General features: G+C 36.0%; 1 protein-coding gene across 1 annotated transcript in view; it reads right to left on the reverse strand.

Annotated features, from left to right (window-relative positions):
* Window positions 1–127: 127 nt before the first annotated feature.
* Window positions 128–19564, reverse strand: part of CFAP43 (cilia and flagella associated protein 43) — a 97429-nt gene continuing 77992 nt past the window's right edge. The window contains exons 28-38 of the mRNA XM_058543946.1: window positions 18769–18888; window positions 15239–15346; window positions 13651–13737; window positions 12861–12949; window positions 11037–11250; window positions 9698–9810; window positions 8546–8705; window positions 3005–3169; window positions 1300–1380; window positions 506–659; window positions 128–319 (exon numbers count right to left, since the gene is read on the reverse strand). Of these exons, the coding sequence (XP_058399929.1) occupies window positions 153–319; window positions 506–659; window positions 1300–1380; window positions 3005–3169; window positions 8546–8705; window positions 9698–9810; window positions 11037–11250; window positions 12861–12949; window positions 13651–13737; window positions 15239–15346; window positions 18769–18888 (1458 nt within the window). The 3' untranslated portion in view covers window positions 128–152. The remainder of the gene's footprint in view (window positions 320–505; window positions 660–1299; window positions 1381–3004; window positions 3170–8545; window positions 8706–9697; window positions 9811–11036; window positions 11251–12860; window positions 12950–13650; window positions 13738–15238; window positions 15347–18768; window positions 18889–19564) is intronic.

The raw sequence follows: 19564 nt of genomic DNA on the forward strand, positions 1-19564 counted from the left end.
AAGGCTAAAATGAAATAATTTGCTATTAAAAATATGTAACTAAGAAGAGGCTCTACTTAAATTCCCTGATATGAAAGAAAAAGAAATCATTTTAATCAAATTAATTTATTTTTTAAATGATCGACTTGGCCTTGTGTTTTCCACCAGCGTTTTTACATTTGAACAAGAGCAGGAAATGCTTTCATCCTTAATCTTTCAACTTCAGCCTGCAGTATTGAAATCTGTTCAGCTTGTTCTTTTGAAATTTTTGTTAACTTTTGTTGTTGCATCATGTTTTCAGATCGTTCTTTGGCAATCTTTTCACAAGTCAGTTTAGACCCTATTCCAAAAATGAAGAAGAAAGGATTTAGTAGATTATTATCAATACTTTCAAATATAGAAACAACACTTGGAATCAATTAAACGTGGAAGAAATGCTGGTAGCTTTATAACTACTGTACAGATTTCAGGAGTACTGATTACTTTTAAAGACACCTACCATTGAGTAAAGAAAAAAAATGCTTACCGATTGCATTACAGATGTCTTGTCTCTCTGAGACAGCCACCAACTCTTCTCGTAAATTGCAGCTTAGAGTATAATTTGCTACATCTTTTTGATTGCTGAACTTTCCCAGTTTTTTTAGTAGTTTTTTGCAGTTTTCCACATTCTTTTTGTGGGTCTGAAATTTTGGTTTCCATGACACCCCACAAAAATAATTTTGAAAAAATACATTATATTTTATAAAGAAATTATTCTTAAAATTTAAATTCATAATCATTAATCACCATATTCCTAGTGCCAAGCATGATGCCTGCACATAGTAGGTACCTAGATTATTTGTTGGAAGATAGAATGGTAGGTTAATACCACATTTTAGAAAAAATCTTGTATATTCTTAAAAATGAGAGATTAAAAACCACATAGCCTTGAGATTACATTGTTTCTATCTTATATATGCTACACAATCAAAACTGAGCATTTGTTAAGCATTTCTGAAAAAACAAAGCCTTTACAATGCCAAGGAAAGACGATCAACACTTCTCTTACATAAATCATAACCTAACGTGAAATAGGAAATTCACATACACTCAGATATCTCCCAAGGGATTAATTCTAATATTAAAAGAAGGGCTTCAGTCTACCACGCTTGTTATGGTTGCGAAGACACTATTCAGAGATCTCTAATTACATCCTGAATATTTGTAAATGACCAAGATTTTGTTAGGTTCTGTTTGAATTCATGATTTGGAACACTGTTACTTTGTTCGAATGATTCACAACTGTTGGGATTATAATGATCACTATTTTTTGAGACCTACCTTATCTAAAACAGCAATGGTTTGCTCCATTATTCCAATCTGAATGGCGATCAGAGTCTCATAGTGTGGTTCATTTAGGTACTTTGAGAGAGAGAATAAAACAATATATATAAGGATATTTTTTCTCTGTTTCAATAGATAACTTTATAAAGATTATCTTAGTTTTGAAAGTTACTGTTTTCATAAAAATTGTCCAAGTTTAGACTTATTTGACTTTTGTGCCATAATAATGTACTTGTATTTAGCCATTGATACGCTCACCTATATACTAATAATTACAAATGCCTAGAGTTTATTTTCTTATTCATTCATTCATTTATTCAACTCACCAAATATTTATTAAGTGTCTCATTTGAATCCCATATTAACAGTGTTCCAGTTAAAGACACTGAGGGAGATACAAAGATAACATAACCTACCCTTCAAGAAAAAGTGAGCAGGTAGACGTGATTGGTTGCCAGAAAATATGTAAAGTGACAAGCAAATTCAAAGGTGGTTTGAGATGGGATTTGGTTTCTCTGGACTGGGGAAATCAAAAGGCTTTATGAAGGAGGTGGCATTTATCCTGAAAAATAGATTTGGAATGTGAAAAAAAAATGAGGGAAGATATGCCAGGTAGAAGAACCAGTAATGAGCAAAGGCACAGAGGTAGAATCCTAGAAAATAGTAATCAGTTGGGGTTGAGAATACTGATGTATTAGAGGAACGTGGGAATGAATTTGAAAAGTTAGGGTGAAGGACACTGAACGTCCACCTAAGGATTTCATAATTCATTTGCCAGGTAAGAAGTGGCAGTTTAAAATGTTTGAGCAGAGTAGTAAGGTGATTAGAGCTGAATAGGAATATTAATCTGACAGCAGTATATGATATAGATTAGAGAAAGACTCAAGGTCAGAGACCAACTAGGAGATTATTATAAAATAGTCTAAATCATTGACAGGGAAAGACTGAGCCGGGGAAAAGGCTATGGGGATAGAGAATGAGGGAATAAGTAGATAAACTAGGCAAGACTTGGAAGGAAAGGGAAAACATGACTACACCTTCAAGCCTGAGTGAGTGGCTGAAAAGAACTGAAATAAGCAAATTAAGAAGAGTTGCTATTGGGAGGTGGGAAATATAGAAATAGAGCTTGAGGGAGGTGAGGGCCAGAGAGCTTGGATTGGAATTGGAATTGAATTGGAATCCAGAGAGCTTGAATCAGTCATTTAGAAGTGAGCACTGAAGTTAGAAAAATAGAGATCATCAAAGGAGAGGGCATGGAAAGAAACGCAAACAAAGCTAAGGGCAAAATCTTAAAGAATAGCTATGTTAAGAGATGTAAAAGAGAAATCAGTAAGAGGCAGAGTAGTCTGACACGTCGGAAGAAAAACAGGAGAAAATAGGGATGATAAAAGCCAAAGGAATGAGCAATTAAGATGGTCAGATGCTACACAGTTGAGGGATGGTGATGACTGGATTTGACAATTAGGAAATCCTCAGTGAACTGCAAGATAGAACTATATTCCTGAATGGGTCACGAAGAACCGGAGACAGCAGATGTAAACTACTGGAAGAAAAAGACGGAATTCATAGACATATTATGAATAAACACTATTGGTTTAGGATATGCTTGATATCACACAGGCTCCTGATTAAATACTGGTTAAATGAATAAATACATTAATGAATGAAATTAAAATTATATAGTGGGGCAGGGGGAACTTACCTTTTGACGATCTCTTGAAAAAAACAGCATCTGAATATCCCAAGCCTTCTGATTTAGATCTTCCATTTCCATCTCCATTTTCTTATGTTCCCACTCAATCTGAAATATTCCTTTGTGGATATCTTTACTTTCCGTCATGCTAGCAACTTTCTTTTGTCCTTGAGTCTTTAAAAAAAAGGTACATTCCAATATTCATATAATATGATTCTGCATACAGAGTATAGACTATCTGAAGCTGAATGCTATTAGAAAACACTTGGAGCACAGAGATAAGTCTATGTTCTTTTAAAAAATGTAGCAGATATTAAAAATTACTTCTTGGGCAAAATCTGATCACTATAAAGTATGATAGTTACTAAACAGAAGGGATTATAAGATACATTTGAATGGCATAGCCTATTTTCTTTATTTGTCAATGATTAGGCAGGAACTCTTTTTGCCATCACCAATATGTATGCATTTGTATCCCTACTCTCTGCCCTGCTTCCTGACGCTACAGATAAAGGATTGTAGTTTAATGCAGCTAGGCACAACAGTATCTGGTTGGTAGCTAGTGGAAAAGCAAAAAAATTTGAATGAGTTAAATATGATATTTAAACAACTAGATGTTTTGCACTTCACTTCAAATTGCCTACATGAAGTTCAGAAAGTTGTTCTCTCAGATTGCTAATAGTGAAACTACTACGTCTCTAAAATAAATTTGTACAAGAGTTCCATCCAGTTACATTTTATATTTTTCCTCTCTTCTCCTTCAAAAACTTAGCTTTTTGAAGTTCATGCCACCATACTATAGCACGTGCTACTTTTTTTTTTTTTGCTGAGGAAGATTCACCTTGAGCTAATATCTGTTGCCAATCTTCCTCTTTTTGTTTGAGGAAGATTTGCCCTGAGCTAACATCTGTGCCAATCTTCCTCTATTTGGCATGTGGGTTGCCACCACACAATGGCCGCCAAAGAGTGGTGTAGGTCCATGCCCAGGAACCAAAGCCCGGTCGCTGAAGTGGAGTGTACTGAGCTCAACCACTAGGCCATGGGGCCAGCCCCCACCTGCTACTCTTTTTAAAAATTATTTTCTTCTTCTGATCACTGCTTGGCCTGTCAATGCCTTGAATTTCCCACTTTCAATGATCTTTTCTCCATCTCACTCAGCTACCCAGCTCCCATGATCATACCCTTGATCTTGTCATCGCCAGCTCCAAAATCTTAAGTTCGAGCATTTTTCTAGAGCAGTGCTCCTCAAATGGGGCAAATATTGCCCCACCAGGGGAAATTAGACTATGTTTGGAGACATTTTTGGCTGATGTGACTGGAGGAGGGGGTGTTGCTACTGGCACCTAGTAGGTAGAGACCAGGGATGCCGCTAAACTTCGTGCAATACACAGAACATCTCTCCACAACAAATAATCATCTGGCCCAAAATGTCAATAGTGCCAAGGTTGAGAAACATCGCTGTAGAGCTACCACATCTCTTCTCTGCTTTCCTTTCAGTCAACTTTTTTGTAAAATTTATTTATAGCCACAGTTTCTACTGCCTCACTTCATATTATTTCTTCAACCATCGCCGATTGAGCTCCTGCCCCAACCCTCCACTGAGACTGCTCTTGTCAAGTAATTGACATAGCGTATGAGTCCCTCCTCCTTGAAACTGTTTCTCTCGTGGTTTCTAGATTTCCTCCTGGCAGCTCCTTCTCAGTCTCCTTACCTGACTCCTTCTCTGCTAGCTCTTTGAGGGTTGGACTTTGGGCATTGGCCCAAACTCCCTCTTCTTCTAGCTACCCACTTCCTGGGTGGTCTCAAGCAATCTCATGGCTTAAGTTATCTATATGTAGATATCTATATGTAATAACCCATATTAGTTTTCTACATGTGATCTATATATAGCAGTCTCCTAAATTTATATCTCAGCCCTGAATTTTGACTGTCTACTTAATATTTCCATTGGGATGTTTTACAGGCATCTCAAATTTAACAAAGGCCAAAACTCTTCATTCTATGCCCTCAGTCAAAGCTACATCTCTCCAGTCTTTCTCATGTCAGTTAATGACACCATCAACTACTCAGTTGCTCAAAAGCCAAAACTTTAGGACTTATTCTTGAGGCCTCTCTTTACCTCACCCTTCACGTTCAATCCATCAGCAAATCTGATAATGATTGTTGCTTCTACCCTAACAACAAAAACTGAAGGAAAATTTAAAACATTCTGAGATAAACAAAAGCTGAGGGAGCCCACCATTAATAGGCCTGCTCTACAAGAAATACTAAAGGGAGTCCTTCAAATTGAAATCAAAAGGCACTAGACAGTAACTCAAAGCTAAAGAAGAAATTTTAAAAAACCAAATAAAAAATTAACTCCATAGGTAAATATAAAAGCCAGTATTATTGCTTTTTGGTTAAGTACTCTTTTTTTCCATATGATTTAAAGGAAATATGCATAAACAATAATTATAAATCTACGCTAATGGATGCATAATATATAAAGTTGTGATTTGTGACAATAACAACACAAAGGGGGAGGAACAGAGCTGTATAGGAGCAGAGTTTTGTATACTATTGAAACTAAGTTGGTGTTAATTTGAACTAGTTTATTATAAAATTATGATGTCAGTTGTAATCCCCAGGGTAACTACTAAGAAAACAACTAAAATGTATATGGAAAAGGAAAAGAGAAGGGAATCAAAATGGTACTCTGCAAAAAAATCAACTATATACAAAAGAAGGTAGTAGTGGAGGGAGTGAAGAACCAAAAATATGATATGCAGATAACAAATATCAAAATGGCAGAGGTTAAGTTCTTATTTACCAGTAATTACTTTAACTGTAAATGGATTAAATGCCACAATTAAAAGGTAGAGATAGGCACAGAGGATTAAAATAAATGATCAAATGATATTATGTCTAGAAGAGATTCACTTCGGATCCAATGACACAAGTAGTTTGAAAGTGAAAGGATGGAAAGATATCTTCCATGCAAATTGTAACCAAAAGACAGCTGGGGTGGCTGTATTAATATCAGACAAAATAAACTTTAAGACAAAAATTGTTAGAGAGACAAAAGAGGACATTATATGTTGAAAAAAGGCCAATCCTTCAAGAAGATGTAACAATTATAAACGTATATGCACCTAAAAACAGAGCCCCAAAACATATGAAGCAAAAATTGACAGAATTAAAGGAGAAATACAGTTCTATAATAATTGGAGACTTCAGTATTTCACTTTTAACAATGGATAGAATAAGTATACAGAAGATCAATAAGGAAATAGAGGATTTGAACACCACTATAAACTAATTAGACCTAAGAGACATATACAGAAGACATCCCAATAATAGCAGTATACACATTCTTTGCAAGTGCATTGCAAAGAATGCACTTCTTTGGAACATTCTCAAGTATACACTATATGTTAGGCCATAAAATGAATCCTAATAAATTTTAAAAGATTAAAATCATACAAAGTATCTGCTCTGACCACAAGGGAATAACACTAGAAATCGATAACTGAAGAAAAACTGGAATATTCACAAATATGTGGAAATTATACAACATATTATTAAATAATCAATGGATCAAGGAAGAAATCACAAGGGATATTAGAAAATACTTTGAAGAATGAAAGTGAAAGCATAACATACCAAAACTTATGAAATGCATCAAAAGCAGTGTTCAGAGGAAAATTTATAGTTGTAAACACCTACATTAAAAAAGGAGAATGATCTCAAATCAATAATATAACTTTACCTGCCTTATGGAATTAGGAAAAGAAGACCAAACTAAACCCAAAACAAGCAGAAGGAAGGAAATAGGAAGATTAGAACAGAGATAAATGAAATAGAAATAGGAAAACAATAGAGAAAATAAATAAAACCCAAATCTTTGAAATCAGAATCTTTGAAAAAAAATCAACAAAATTGACAAACCGTTAGCTAGACTGACGAAGAAAAAAAGAGAAAAAATTCAATTTGCTAAAATCAGAAATGAAATCAGGGACATTAATACCAACCTTACAGAAATTAAAATTTTGTAAGAGAATACTATGAACAGTTGCATGCCAAGAAATTGGATAACCTAGATGAAATAGAAAAAATCCTAGAAACACATAAAGTGCAAAAACTGATTCAAGAAGTAATAGAAAATCTGAATAGACTTATAGTAAGTGAAGATATTGAATTAGAATAAAAAACATCCCAACAACAACAAAAAAAGCCCAGGACCAGAAGGCTTTGCTAGTGAAGTCTACCAAATATTTAAAAAGAATTAATACCAATCCTTGTAAAACTCTTACAAAAAATTGAAGAGGAGGGAACACTTCCAAACTCATTTTACTAGGCCAGCATTACCCTGATACCAAAGCCAGACAAGGATAACACAAGAAAAGAAAATTACAGGCCAATGTCCCTAATGAACATAGACGCAAAAATCCTCAACAAAATATTAGCAAACCAAATCCAACAGTACATAAAAGGATCGTACACATGTGCGCGCGCACACACACACACACACTCCTAGACATATGTTCAAACTGCTAAAAGCCAAAGATAAAGAGAAAATCTCACAGGCGAACATATTACCTTAAGAGGAACAAAGATAAAAAAATATAGTAGGCATCCTGTCAGAAACTCTGTAAGCAAGAAGAAAATGAACACCTTTAAAGTGAAAAGAATGAGAAAGAGAGAGAGAGAACCTGCCAATCAAGGGAACCCAGCAAAATATCTTTCAACAACGAAGGTGAATCAAAGACAATTTCAGACAAAGAAAAACTGAGAGAATTCTTTACAGGCAGACTTGCATTTCAGTTAAGTAAAAAGAAGTTCTTGAAGCAGATGGTGTATGATACAAGACAGAAACTTCAATTCACACGAAGAAGGATCTCTTGAAATAGTGAATACGAAAGGAAATAGAAAATACTTTTTTCTTATTTTTCATCACTCAAAGATAATTGACTCTCTAAAGCAAAAACAATAACAATGTATTGTGGGTTTAGGACATTTGTAAAAGTAAAATGTATGGCAACATTAACACATAATCCCTAAATAGCACAAAATGCCCAAATATTTGGAAATTAAATAACACACTTCTAAATAACTCATGAGTCAAATAAGAAGTTACAAGGGAAATTAGAAAATATTTTAAATGGGAAGAAAATGGAAATGTAAAATATCAAAATTTGCAGAATGCAGCTAAAATGTTGCTTAAGGGGAAATTTATAACATTAAATGTTAGAAAACAAGCAAGGTCTGAAATCAATTATCTAAGCTTGTCTAAGATTACCGTTAGGTAAGTAGATTGAGCCTAACAGAATGATGGCATATTAGAGTGAACATTTAACTCCATGGTCCTGAACTTCTTGTACTTCAGAATTATCTGGGAAGCTTTTAAAAAAATACCCATGCCTAGGAGTGGGGCCTAATGTACTGCCAGAGGTGGAAACCACTGATTTAACTGAATGAAAATGATTTATCATGGAAATGGGAGAATAATGAAAAATACTTGGTACAGCAGATGGTATGTTGGCTTTTTTCTCCTTAAAAAATGATAATTACCCGAATCACAGAATTCAAGTCTTCAATTATGTTCTTGTTGATGAGAATTGCATCAGAATACTCCAGCAATAACTGGAAATTCTCCAGTTCTACTTGTCCTTGTTTAAGGAGAATTTGGATTGTCAAATTTAACTGGAATCTCGCTTTCTCTTCCTGTAATCTAAATTGAAAAAGACTTCAAAGTAAGTGGTGGTAATATATTTATGCTTCAAATCTCACCTATTATCTGAGAATATAAAATTAAAACTTAATTTTCCTTAAGCTGAAGGAAAACATGCTAGAGATCAATGTGGAAAATATTTTCCCAATGATGAACTTTCCTAGAGGTCTCTATGGAATTAATATGGAATTACTTCTTATTAATATGGAATTACACTTGGGCTGCTCAAAGAATGGTATGGACAGAAATACATTCATAAAGTTTTACTTTATGATTAAGAAAAGATTAATATAATTTTGATTGTAAGTGGAAGAAAATAGAGATGCTACCAAACAAATCTATTAAAGTTCTGACTTTATGTACTGACTTCTGATATTATATTAACAATGTTTAATCTGTATTCTACTTATCAAATATATTTCTGGGTAGTTCATATTCCTCCTTATATCCTAGATCTGCAAATGATGTATAATGATGGATTTGGGACCATCAAAGAAGTATTTATCAATGTGGCTGTAAATACAGCCAAAAGTGAGGCAAGAACTTAAAACAGTATCCCAATCACTCAGCAAAATACAACAAGCTCCCCTAAAGAAAAAGATATTAGCTGGTTAGGTGCCTACATGGAAATTTCTCAGATATCTCCTTAATTTTCCACACAGGTTGCTTGTGTGGCTTGAGCCCAAAAGTTCTTACTAGCAGAAGTAAGTTCTTTGTATGTATTTTTATGTGGAAGGAGCAGATTAAAAAATACTAAGATTTTTCGGTAACTTGCCTATTTGTAAAAAGAGCAATGGAACATGTAGGTTAGTTCCGTTCTGATATAAGGTCTTTTGTAACAAAATGCACCTTTCCAAAGAGAAGTTACAAAGCCCAACGAGACAGATAAGTCTTCGCCAGCTGTGAACTAGTGATTAGGCATTCTCTCCCCAATGACAACACAACCTAACAGCCCTAGCTTGGACTTTGAATAAACGAAAGGTTCATATTACAGGATGAGTTCATGGAAGACTTTTTCGATTTCACGTTGCACCTTCTCATCATCCTCACTTCTCCTTCGGAGAAAAGCCACCATTTCCATTAAGCCAGCTGCTTTCTGCCTCACCTGAAGAAGCCAAACCACAAACATCTCAGAACATACGGAGATTTAGAAATGAAAGCAAGCTAATTTTAAAGAACTTTAGAAAACGTACATCTTTTAACTTTGTTATAAAACCTTAGCAAGCCTATCTTTCTAAGAGACTAATAAAAATTTAAATCCCTGCCAATACATAATATAAGATACCTAAAACTTACATGGTACATTCTATAAATAATTTGAAAAGTATCAAATTTGCTTCTCACTGAAAATCAAACATGTAACCAACTAGAATTTTTTGTATATTTTACTTTAAAATTTGTCGTCATCATCTTAGATAAAATTATAAAATCATAGACACTTTAACAAAAATATGCCAGCCTGATGCATGTGGCACTGAATTTAGGGAATTTGGGGGAGAAGAGGCAGGATGGTCAAGAAGCAAGAGGAAGGATTCTCTTCCCAATTAAACACACTCTCAAATTGTTACCCTTGGCTATATTTAAAAAAAATGTCTTATCAGAGACTGATATATAACAATGTACACCTGAAATTACACAATGTTATAAACCAATATGACCTCAATAAAATAACTTTTAAAAATGTATTCTAGCGAAACTGTAAAGTTGGTTCTAATCTATGCAAAAAGGACTACTCAAGACTTGAGGACTACTCAAGACCAGAGCAGAGAGAAGGGAAGTTGTGTCTACAACATTGCTGTCCAAGACAAATATAATGTGAGCCATAAATGCGAGCCACATATGTAATTTTAAATTTTGTAGTAGCCATATTAAAAGAAGTGAAATGAAACAGGTGAAATTAATTTTATTAATATATTTTATTTATACAATATATCCAAAACATTGTCATTTCAACCTGTAATTTATATAAAAAAATTGAGACATTTTCCATTCCTTTTTTTCATACTAAGTCTTCTAAATCTGTGTGTTTCCACTTACTACACATCTCAGCTGGGACTGGCCACATTTATTTCAAGTAAACAATAACCACACGTGGCTAGTGGCCACCATTTGGACAGCGTGGGTCTACAATTACAGGTCTATACTGAGCCCTCAATAGCACTAAGCTTAAAATTTTATTTCATCATCATTATTATTAATATTACTAACCACTACTCTAGCAGGAAAACCTAAATAATTAGCTTTTCTGGAAGCATTGACCACCATGAACTATATATATGATATTAGTATACTAAATGAAATTGAGATAAAAGAAAATAAAATATTATATACTTTCTGTTCATTTTCCACTTTCACTCGTCTGGTCATGCAGAAATGATCCCAGACCAAGGGGTCCAAGCCTTCTGGCATGTTATTAATATTGTCCAAGTCATCCATGGCTTTCATTAACTGGGCAAAGGCATCCTTATTCAATTTCCCAGATCCTGGTCGCTCTCCAAAAGGCACAATACTGGCCATATCTGAGTGTGTTTTCGGTTTATGAATCCTGGTATCACCAATAAAAGCCCATCAACCTTTCACATTCTCACACAAAAAATCAATGTTAAATAATACAACCCTTAGCATAGGTATGGCATTGCAAGACACTTTCCTTTGGCACTTAGGGGCTGGTGAGCGGATTATTCCAAAGAGGAAAGCACCCACTTTGACCTCCTTCTGTGCTCTCTGGATGCCCAGACATGACCTTAGCTGGACTATAGATGTTCCTAACTGTTGTCAGCATTGGCAGCTTTACCTGCACTAGAAAATGTCTCCCTTCTGTGTATTTTAAGCAGGCAAGCAAATGCCCAAGAGAAGTGTGACTGTTCCCTGGTTCTGTCCCACACACCCTCTGCTTGTATCCTTTTTGCAGGTGAGTAGCCTGGAATATGTTCAGATATACAGGCAACTGGAGAAGTGCCTCTTTTTAGCCACATTAATAGATTAGTTTTGTTTCCCTGGGCTGCAGCTGGGAAGGGGAGTACAAAGATCTGTGCAAGGCACTCACTATCGAGATGCTTTACAATACACTATGAAGTTACTATTGCTAGCCTCTTTCTCTAGATGAGAGCAGTGAAGCTCTGAGAGGAGCTATTGGCCCCAGGTCACAGGTCTGATAGATGGTGGCGTTAGGATTTAAAACTAATTCTGTCTGGCTATAAAGCTTATGCTCTTTCCACTGTTGCCTCCCAATATATGGGAGGTCTCACTTCGTTTTTCACAAGGCTTATTATAACTTGCTCCTTTAAAAACAGGGGAACCTGTGATGTGAGGCATGTTCTAGGTTGAATTCCCCAGGTTGCACGTGACCCGTAAGAATGAGTTTGTATCTCAGACACAAATGAGCCTACACCTTTGTGACAAACTCCATGATTTCTAGATTACATTTGATTGAAAATTATGGAAATTTGAATTTATAAAAATTTGGAAATCTGTGAAATGTAATTCTAATGCTGCTTTCAGTATAAAAATCAGATCTCTTAGAACTTTTTTGATAATGGTTATTTTCAATCATTTATACTGACATTTTCGAACTTGGACACAATCACATGAGATGTTCTGAGAAAAAGAGATTTGTGTCAAATAAGTTTGGAAAACACCGCTTACTCTATTTTCTACACTTGGAGCTCCAAAGGCCAAAATCAAGTTCCGAGAAGTTCTTTAGTAAAGAAACTGTTTAACTTTTTTTTTAACCCAGTATTTCCCCAAACTTACTTTGTCCTGGAAGACTTTTATGTGTAATTCCAATTCATACCTCAAGGGACTCATATTTGCTGGAACATATCTTGGGAAAAACTGTTTATAAGTCTGTATGCCATCTGACTTCAGAGGAACTACTTTCATTTATAACATAGAACCTGTAATAGCACTACGCTTACCTAGATACTTAAGTATTTTTAAATAATGAAAAGAAATCATTATTCTTCATTGCCTCCTTAAGATGTAAGAATAATCTAAAAAGAACTGAGTTATGATTAAGGCACTTAAACATTTTCATGTAAAAGATATTACCCTGCATATTTCCATCTAACTGAGAGAAAAAGCTGAATTCTAACAACACTCCTGTTCATTTACAAACTTTTTTCTCAGAAACATAATAGCAAAGGAGAAACAAACCTGGGTCGGCGTTTAAAAAGTTTGTAGAGTATATCCACCTGATGACTGGGAATTTCAGAAAATTCCTTTTTAAAGCTGCGATCTAGAACCTAAGGACAAACATATCATTGCCAGGATTGCAACCTTTTTCTGAAACCTTTTATTTGTTGACAATACTCTTCAAAATATAGTCGTATCACTTTGATTTAAAAAAAAAATCCATGAAAACTTGGTTTATAAGGTAGACTTGTTAGATGGTGTCCACTCACTGTGCAAGGATTTCTCAAAGATTTATTTTGAATAGAAAGCACCTCAGTGAGTTAAAAATATTATTTTATATGAGGTTTTAGAAATCATTCAGAACTGAAGTTTCACAAAATATTATTTACCTGTAAAACATGCAAAGTACTCTAATCTATTCTATTCTATTTCATCCCATTCAATTCTATTCTTCTTTATGCTTTTCTATCCTACTCTTATCCATTATAAAACTGCTGGTCATAGCCTAATTAAAGTGATTTCATGACCAACTAATGGGACCTGCAACGTGATGTTCGCAAAGCCTGAAAGTCGAGATGATCTCTCTCTTTTTTGTACAAGAGAAAGCTTAACCCAGAGAAATTTGCAAAAATTTATTTACACAATGATTTTCAGAAATATACAATGGCATAGAATGAAGGTCACCCACAACTAAGAATGATAGTAGGAGAAAAATCTATGAGGAAATTAAATTATATCCCTTTTAATCTTCCCCAAATCCAGGCAGCAGCAACTCTGTTGCATTGGTGAGGGGCAAGACAATGGCTCTCACTTTGTCTTCCGCCAGTAAGTTGTCATAGTGTTCCTTGTACACATCGAGGTCTTCTCTAGATTTCCGGATGGCCTCTGAAGTCTGGCTCTATAATAATATCAGGAATAGCCGATTGGAACTGGAGATTTTTCAGGATAAACAAAAATATTGGGGATACTAAAAAGAACAAGAAATTTCCTAGTACAAGATAGATGTCAATGAAGTATCCACTACAGGTAACATTTGTAGAAGAAAGTAACCAGTTAGACACTTTGAAAGAACAAACTTCCAATCACCTGTTCCTAAGTACAGCCAGCTCTGTATGTGAGTGTGGAAGTGACTATGGAGCATACTGTATCCTGGGCAAGGTGATATGGACAATGAAATTGCACAGGCTTGGGAGTCACGTGGACCTGGTTTCTGAGAGCCTGAATATATAAAGGGACAATGGCCAGACCGTATATTAAAAAAGAACTCTGACCCACAACTTCTGCAGCAACCAGCTAGGAAGTTTAACTGCAACCTCTGCAGCAATGGGCCCCAAATTGTCAGGACTTGGTCAATAACTTTCAGCTTTCCTAATTTTTGCCACCATTTCCAACTTAGGACCAACCAGAGAAGGCCAAATATACTCCCAAACCAATCCCATAGGTTGCCCAGCTTTTAATTAACTTGCCCCCTAGCTTCCCAAAGGCAACTACTTCCAATCAGGGTGCACCTGAAGCCCTCTCTTCCTTTCATTATAACGCTTTCCCCTCCCCTGCCTGCCTTGGAGTGCCTGCCAAACACAAGTAACGGCGGCTGATTCCCTTATTATACCAAGTTTCTGAATAAATAGTCTGCTTATACATACTAGTGCGTGACTTAGGCATGTTACCAGTCTCTCCAAGATGGTCTCCTCATCTGTGAAAGAAATCCAGTACCCTGCAGGGTGGTTATGAGTAGGGTTGTATTTAGAAGGTTCTTTGCATATGCTATTTAATGGACTCTTAGCAAAAAGTAAGTACATATGTCATATATGATACTCTAAATTATTCATTCAAAATGTCCTTTATTAATACTACTAGTAAAAGCTGACATCTTTTGACAAGTATTATGTGACAAGCATTTTGCATTCATTGCCTCTTTAATGAAACACATCTATTCATGAGATTTATTAGAGTATTTCAGAATATGACAGCTTTTCATTCTATAAGCTAACCCTTACTTACATGTTTAGTAATTGGGGTGCCAAATTGTCCATAAAGAAAAATATTCCCTAGAGAAGAGCCTGCAAATAGCTTAAAAGGTTATATCTCTTGTCCAAGGTCCAACAGCTAGGCAGTGGCTAAAAGCAAGTTCTTTCAACCATGAAGCTATATGGCCTCGTTTTATAAACCATATGCCACATGACTAAATGATTGCCGGTGCTGAATCACGTAACTTTATTAAAAGATTGGAGCGGCTGCTTTCACCTGACTCTGGAGCAAAGTCCCAGGCAGGGAGCCAAGGAACACACAGCTGAGTAGGAACGTGGAAGGAAGGAAGGGTCCAGGCATGTGAGTTCTTATTAAACAAGGAGCGCGTTGTCAGGAAATGCTGGTACTCAGATATCAGATACTATACTTACTTTCTCTTCCTGCTTCCTTGTAAGATAGTTGTGCAGGAATGCTTCTCTGGAGCTTATTTCTTCATCCAACAGTAAAGAAAACACAAGGTTATTTATTTTCAATTCCTCCTGTAGAAATATTTAAAAAGGGGGGAAAATGATCAATACTCATACCTGAGAAATGATTTTCCGTTGAGTTGGCACTCATTAAGCAAGTTTATGACATACAAGTAAGAGACATTCTTCTTAAGAAAAAGGGACTATAAACTGTTGCAATAACTTTTTTCCTTTTTCGTCATTTTATTGTAAGATAAAACATATATACAGAAAAATACATCACATAAATGTATAGCTTAATAAGTTATTATAAAGGCAAACACTGTTGTAATCACCACCCAGTTCAAGAAATAGAGCTTTGCTACTGCCAGACACCATTCCCATGTGTCCCCATCATAATCTCAACCCCACTAATAACCACTGTCCTGACTTTTATATCTTTGTGTTTCTTTATAGTTTTATTACCAAAGTATGTATCTCTAGGCACTATAATACAAGTCGTCCATTTAAAAAATTGTCACATATTTTCAATCTCTTATAATCCACAGGTTCCCTTCCATCCCTTTTTTTCCCCTCACATTTATTTGTAGTTATCTGTAGTTTCACCTAATCTGGGTTTTACTGACTGCATACTTATGGTGAGTTCATCAGGGTTCTTTATCCCATGTATTTCCTGAGAATTGGCAGCTGGATCAGAGGCCTGATCAGACCCATGTTTGATCCCTTTGGCAAGACTGGAGATGATATTGTGTTCTTTGGTCAGGAGACATATAATATCTGTTGTCTTTCTTTTTGTGATGTTAGCAGCTGTAGATGCTCAATGCCCAGGTCCACTAATCCATTGAGAGTTGCAAAATGGTGATATTCTATTTCTGTCATTCCTTTTTCACTTATTAATTGAAATTCTTTTATAAAAGAGATGCTTCTCCTTATCTGCTATTTGCTTACCTAGTGGTACAGTTCACATAGGAAGGCAGAATAAATACCTGATGCTTTCTCTTGATCAGTTCTTAAATAATGAATTGATTGTTATCCTCTGAAGGTGACAGAGGGACATTTTTGTTTTTAAAAGATCGCAAAGTCATGAATTTAAACAAATTTGATGGATTTCAGTTAAGTACTATTATTATCATTGTTGAATCTTAAATTGTCCCATTTAGTTGGCTCCTGAATCCTTTTGATATTACCTAATAGTCTTTGATAATTTCCTCATTATCTTGTATGAATATGCTTATTCTAAGCATATCATTTTAAAATAACAGCTTTATTGAGATGTATTTCACACTCCATATAAATCACTCATTTAAAGCATATAATTCAATGGTTTTTAGTTTATTCACAGAGTTGTACAACCATCACCACAATTAACTTTAGAATATTTTGTCACTTTGAAAAGAAAACCTTAAGCATTCATTTCCCATTTCTTCCCACACCTCCTAGAGGCCTCCCCACCTCTACCCCAAGGCAACCACTAATTAACTTTCTGTCTCTATGAATTTGCCTATTCTGGACATTTTATACTATCGGAATCATTCAATATGTGGCCTTGGGTGCCTGGCTTCTTTCACTTAGAATGTTTTTAAGGTTCATCTATGTTGTAGCATGTATTAATACTTTATATTGCTGAATAATATTCCACTATATGGATAAATCATATTTTATTTATCCATTCATAGTTGTTGGACATTGGATTGTTTCTACTTTTTGGTCATTATGATTAATGCTTCTATTATGACTAATGTGGACCATTCATTCCCAATCTCCCCCTGCTCAACTATCATACATATACATTTCCTCCCTGCCTGGCCAGGGATTATGTTCTTCTATCTGTGGCCATGACTCCAGAGGAGTAGCCCCTCTCCCACAGCTACAGGTCTGTCTGGGTCCTGGTAACAGCTCCCTTCCTTTGCCTCTTTAGCTCTAGAGATGATACTGGCTTTCCATTGTTTCTAGTCCCTGGTGTTTCACCGTTCCTGGCTGTTTCCCTTAACCCTGCCCATGCCTCAGTAAAAAGTCCCTGCATTAAACTCTCTTAAATGTAACCCTTTCAGTGCACCATTCCTGTTGGGACCCTGAGGTTACAGACGTCCTCCTGGAGGTTACCTTAACCTCTCTCATCTTTTTTGGTTGACCCCCTTGTTCTGGTGAGACATATCTTCCAATAGCTCTCTGAGAATGGGTGCATATAAATTTTCGAGACTTTGATTTCTCAAAATATTATTAGTCTCCTCTTACACTCAGTTGATAGCTTGGCCAGCTATAGAATCCAATGTGAGTAATAATTTTTCCTCAGAATTTAAAGGCTTCATTCCTAGGTTGTCTTGCATCTAGATACTGCACACTTCGTTTATATTCCTACTGCTGAATCAAATTAAGCCAGATTTTTCATCTGATCTTTTGGGGTATGTGGATTATTCATTCATTCAACATATAATATGAGCCAAGGTTTTTGCCAGTTTCTGGAGATACAGGGATGAACAAGACAGACTCAGTCCGTACCTCCATGGAACTTATAGTCTTGGGAGCCTTAAAAAACAATGTCACATAAATTAAAATTTAGTTGCAATAAGTGATGGAAAGTAAAAGAAAAGAGTATATAATAGGAAGATCTAATCTAGTTTGAGGAACTTGCTTTTAAGCTGGGACCTGACAGATGAGTAGATATAGGCCAAAGAAGGAGGCAAAGAAGTTGGCAGAGTGTTAGTGGCAGAGTTGGGAGGAAGGAGGACACTGGTGTGTTCAAGGCACCAGAGGAGGGAGTGTAACCACTGCCCGCTAGGACCAGTGCAAACTGACCCCATCTTGTCAACCAAAAGTTCCTCAGGGGCAAGCCAAAAATTTGCAAGTCACATAGCCAGAGCCTGTGTAGAGGAGAAAATCTTGACCTGAAATGACACTGGAACCAAAGATTCTCCCCCCAACAGAACCGAAGGACTGGGACATGACTGGAACTTGAAAGTCAGACTCTCATCAGAGGTGAGAGGTCTGTTGTCTAGGAAAATATGGTGTTAAAGCCCCTTCCACACCTTACCATAAATGTTTAAAACTTTACCATAAATGTTTAGAACCTTACCATAAATGTTTAAAACCTTACCATAAATGTTTAAAGCCCTCCAATCAAAACCTGCCCCACCAGCATTTCAGTGTACTGGCCTCTTCTCCCTAACCTCTTAAATTTTGCCCCAAATCCTGCATTGGAGAGACAGATCTGAGAGCTTATGCCTCCTGTCTCCTTGCAGATCAATCTTGCAATAAAGCCTTTTCTTTTCTCAAAAGCTGATGCTATAATAATTGGTTTTATATGTGCATCGGGCAGAGATTCCCATCTTTGTGCAGGAACAAGGGGAGGGTGGCACAGATGAGGCTGGAGAGGCAGCCAGAGCCAGTGCAGGCAGGACCTTGGTGCCAGAAAGGGTGTTAGTCTTTATCCTAAGAACAATGAGAGGTCCCTAGAGGCTCCTTAAAAGAAAAAGTCTTATAAAGCTTTCATTTACCTGGTTGACAACCATCTCTGCCTTGACTCTCCTTTCAAAGAGTCTTTTCAAATGTTCATCAAAATTCTGTGTGCTTTCTTGAATAGAGTTTTGAAGTTTCTTCATTTCTGCTTCTAATGACTGGAAGAAAGTCAATAGCAAAGTTAAGGTTTAGGAACATCAAATGCTCCTAGGAAACGGTGTTTATATTTTGCCGCAAGGGAGGGCAGGTGGAAGGCAGGCCCTGTGAGGTGTTCTGGGCCCTCTGCCACCTTTAACCAGAGATGTTCCGCCTGGATCTGCTTAATATATTGTGTGTCTCACATTTTTGCTAAAAAAGATTGCACTGGGGAAAAAAAGGTTAAAAATCACTGATCATGACTAATTATGCAGGAAGAAATAGGCTTAGGAAAACAAAGTGCAGCAAATCTTTCCAGAAAATTCTATCTCTTTACATAGGACAGAAATTTCCAGGAACTCAATTTGGCCCTAAAAAATCTTGATTTTTCTTTTTTAAGCCATAAATACATCTTCATGGAACTTTTTAGATTTTAAGGCAATACGAAGTGAGTATATACATATGTATGTATATTTAAGTATTTGTACTCTCTCTTGTTTTCTGTATGTTTTGTCCCTCCAAACAGTTCTACAACAGGGGAAAAAAGTCCCGCCCGCTTTCTTTAAATTCCACCAGGACTTAGAGCCAAGCACACAGTAGGTAAGTGGAAAGCTATAAATTTATATTTTTAAAGAGAACAACATCTGCAGATCAATCCTAGACATACTGTTACAAATGATTTTCATCTTTCAAATATTT

Source organism: Diceros bicornis, chromosome 6 (genome assembly GCF_020826845.1).
Source record: "Diceros bicornis minor isolate mBicDic1 chromosome 6, mDicBic1.mat.cur, whole genome shotgun sequence".
NCBI classification, from domain to species: domain Eukaryota; kingdom Metazoa; phylum Chordata; class Mammalia; order Perissodactyla; family Rhinocerotidae; genus Diceros; species Diceros bicornis.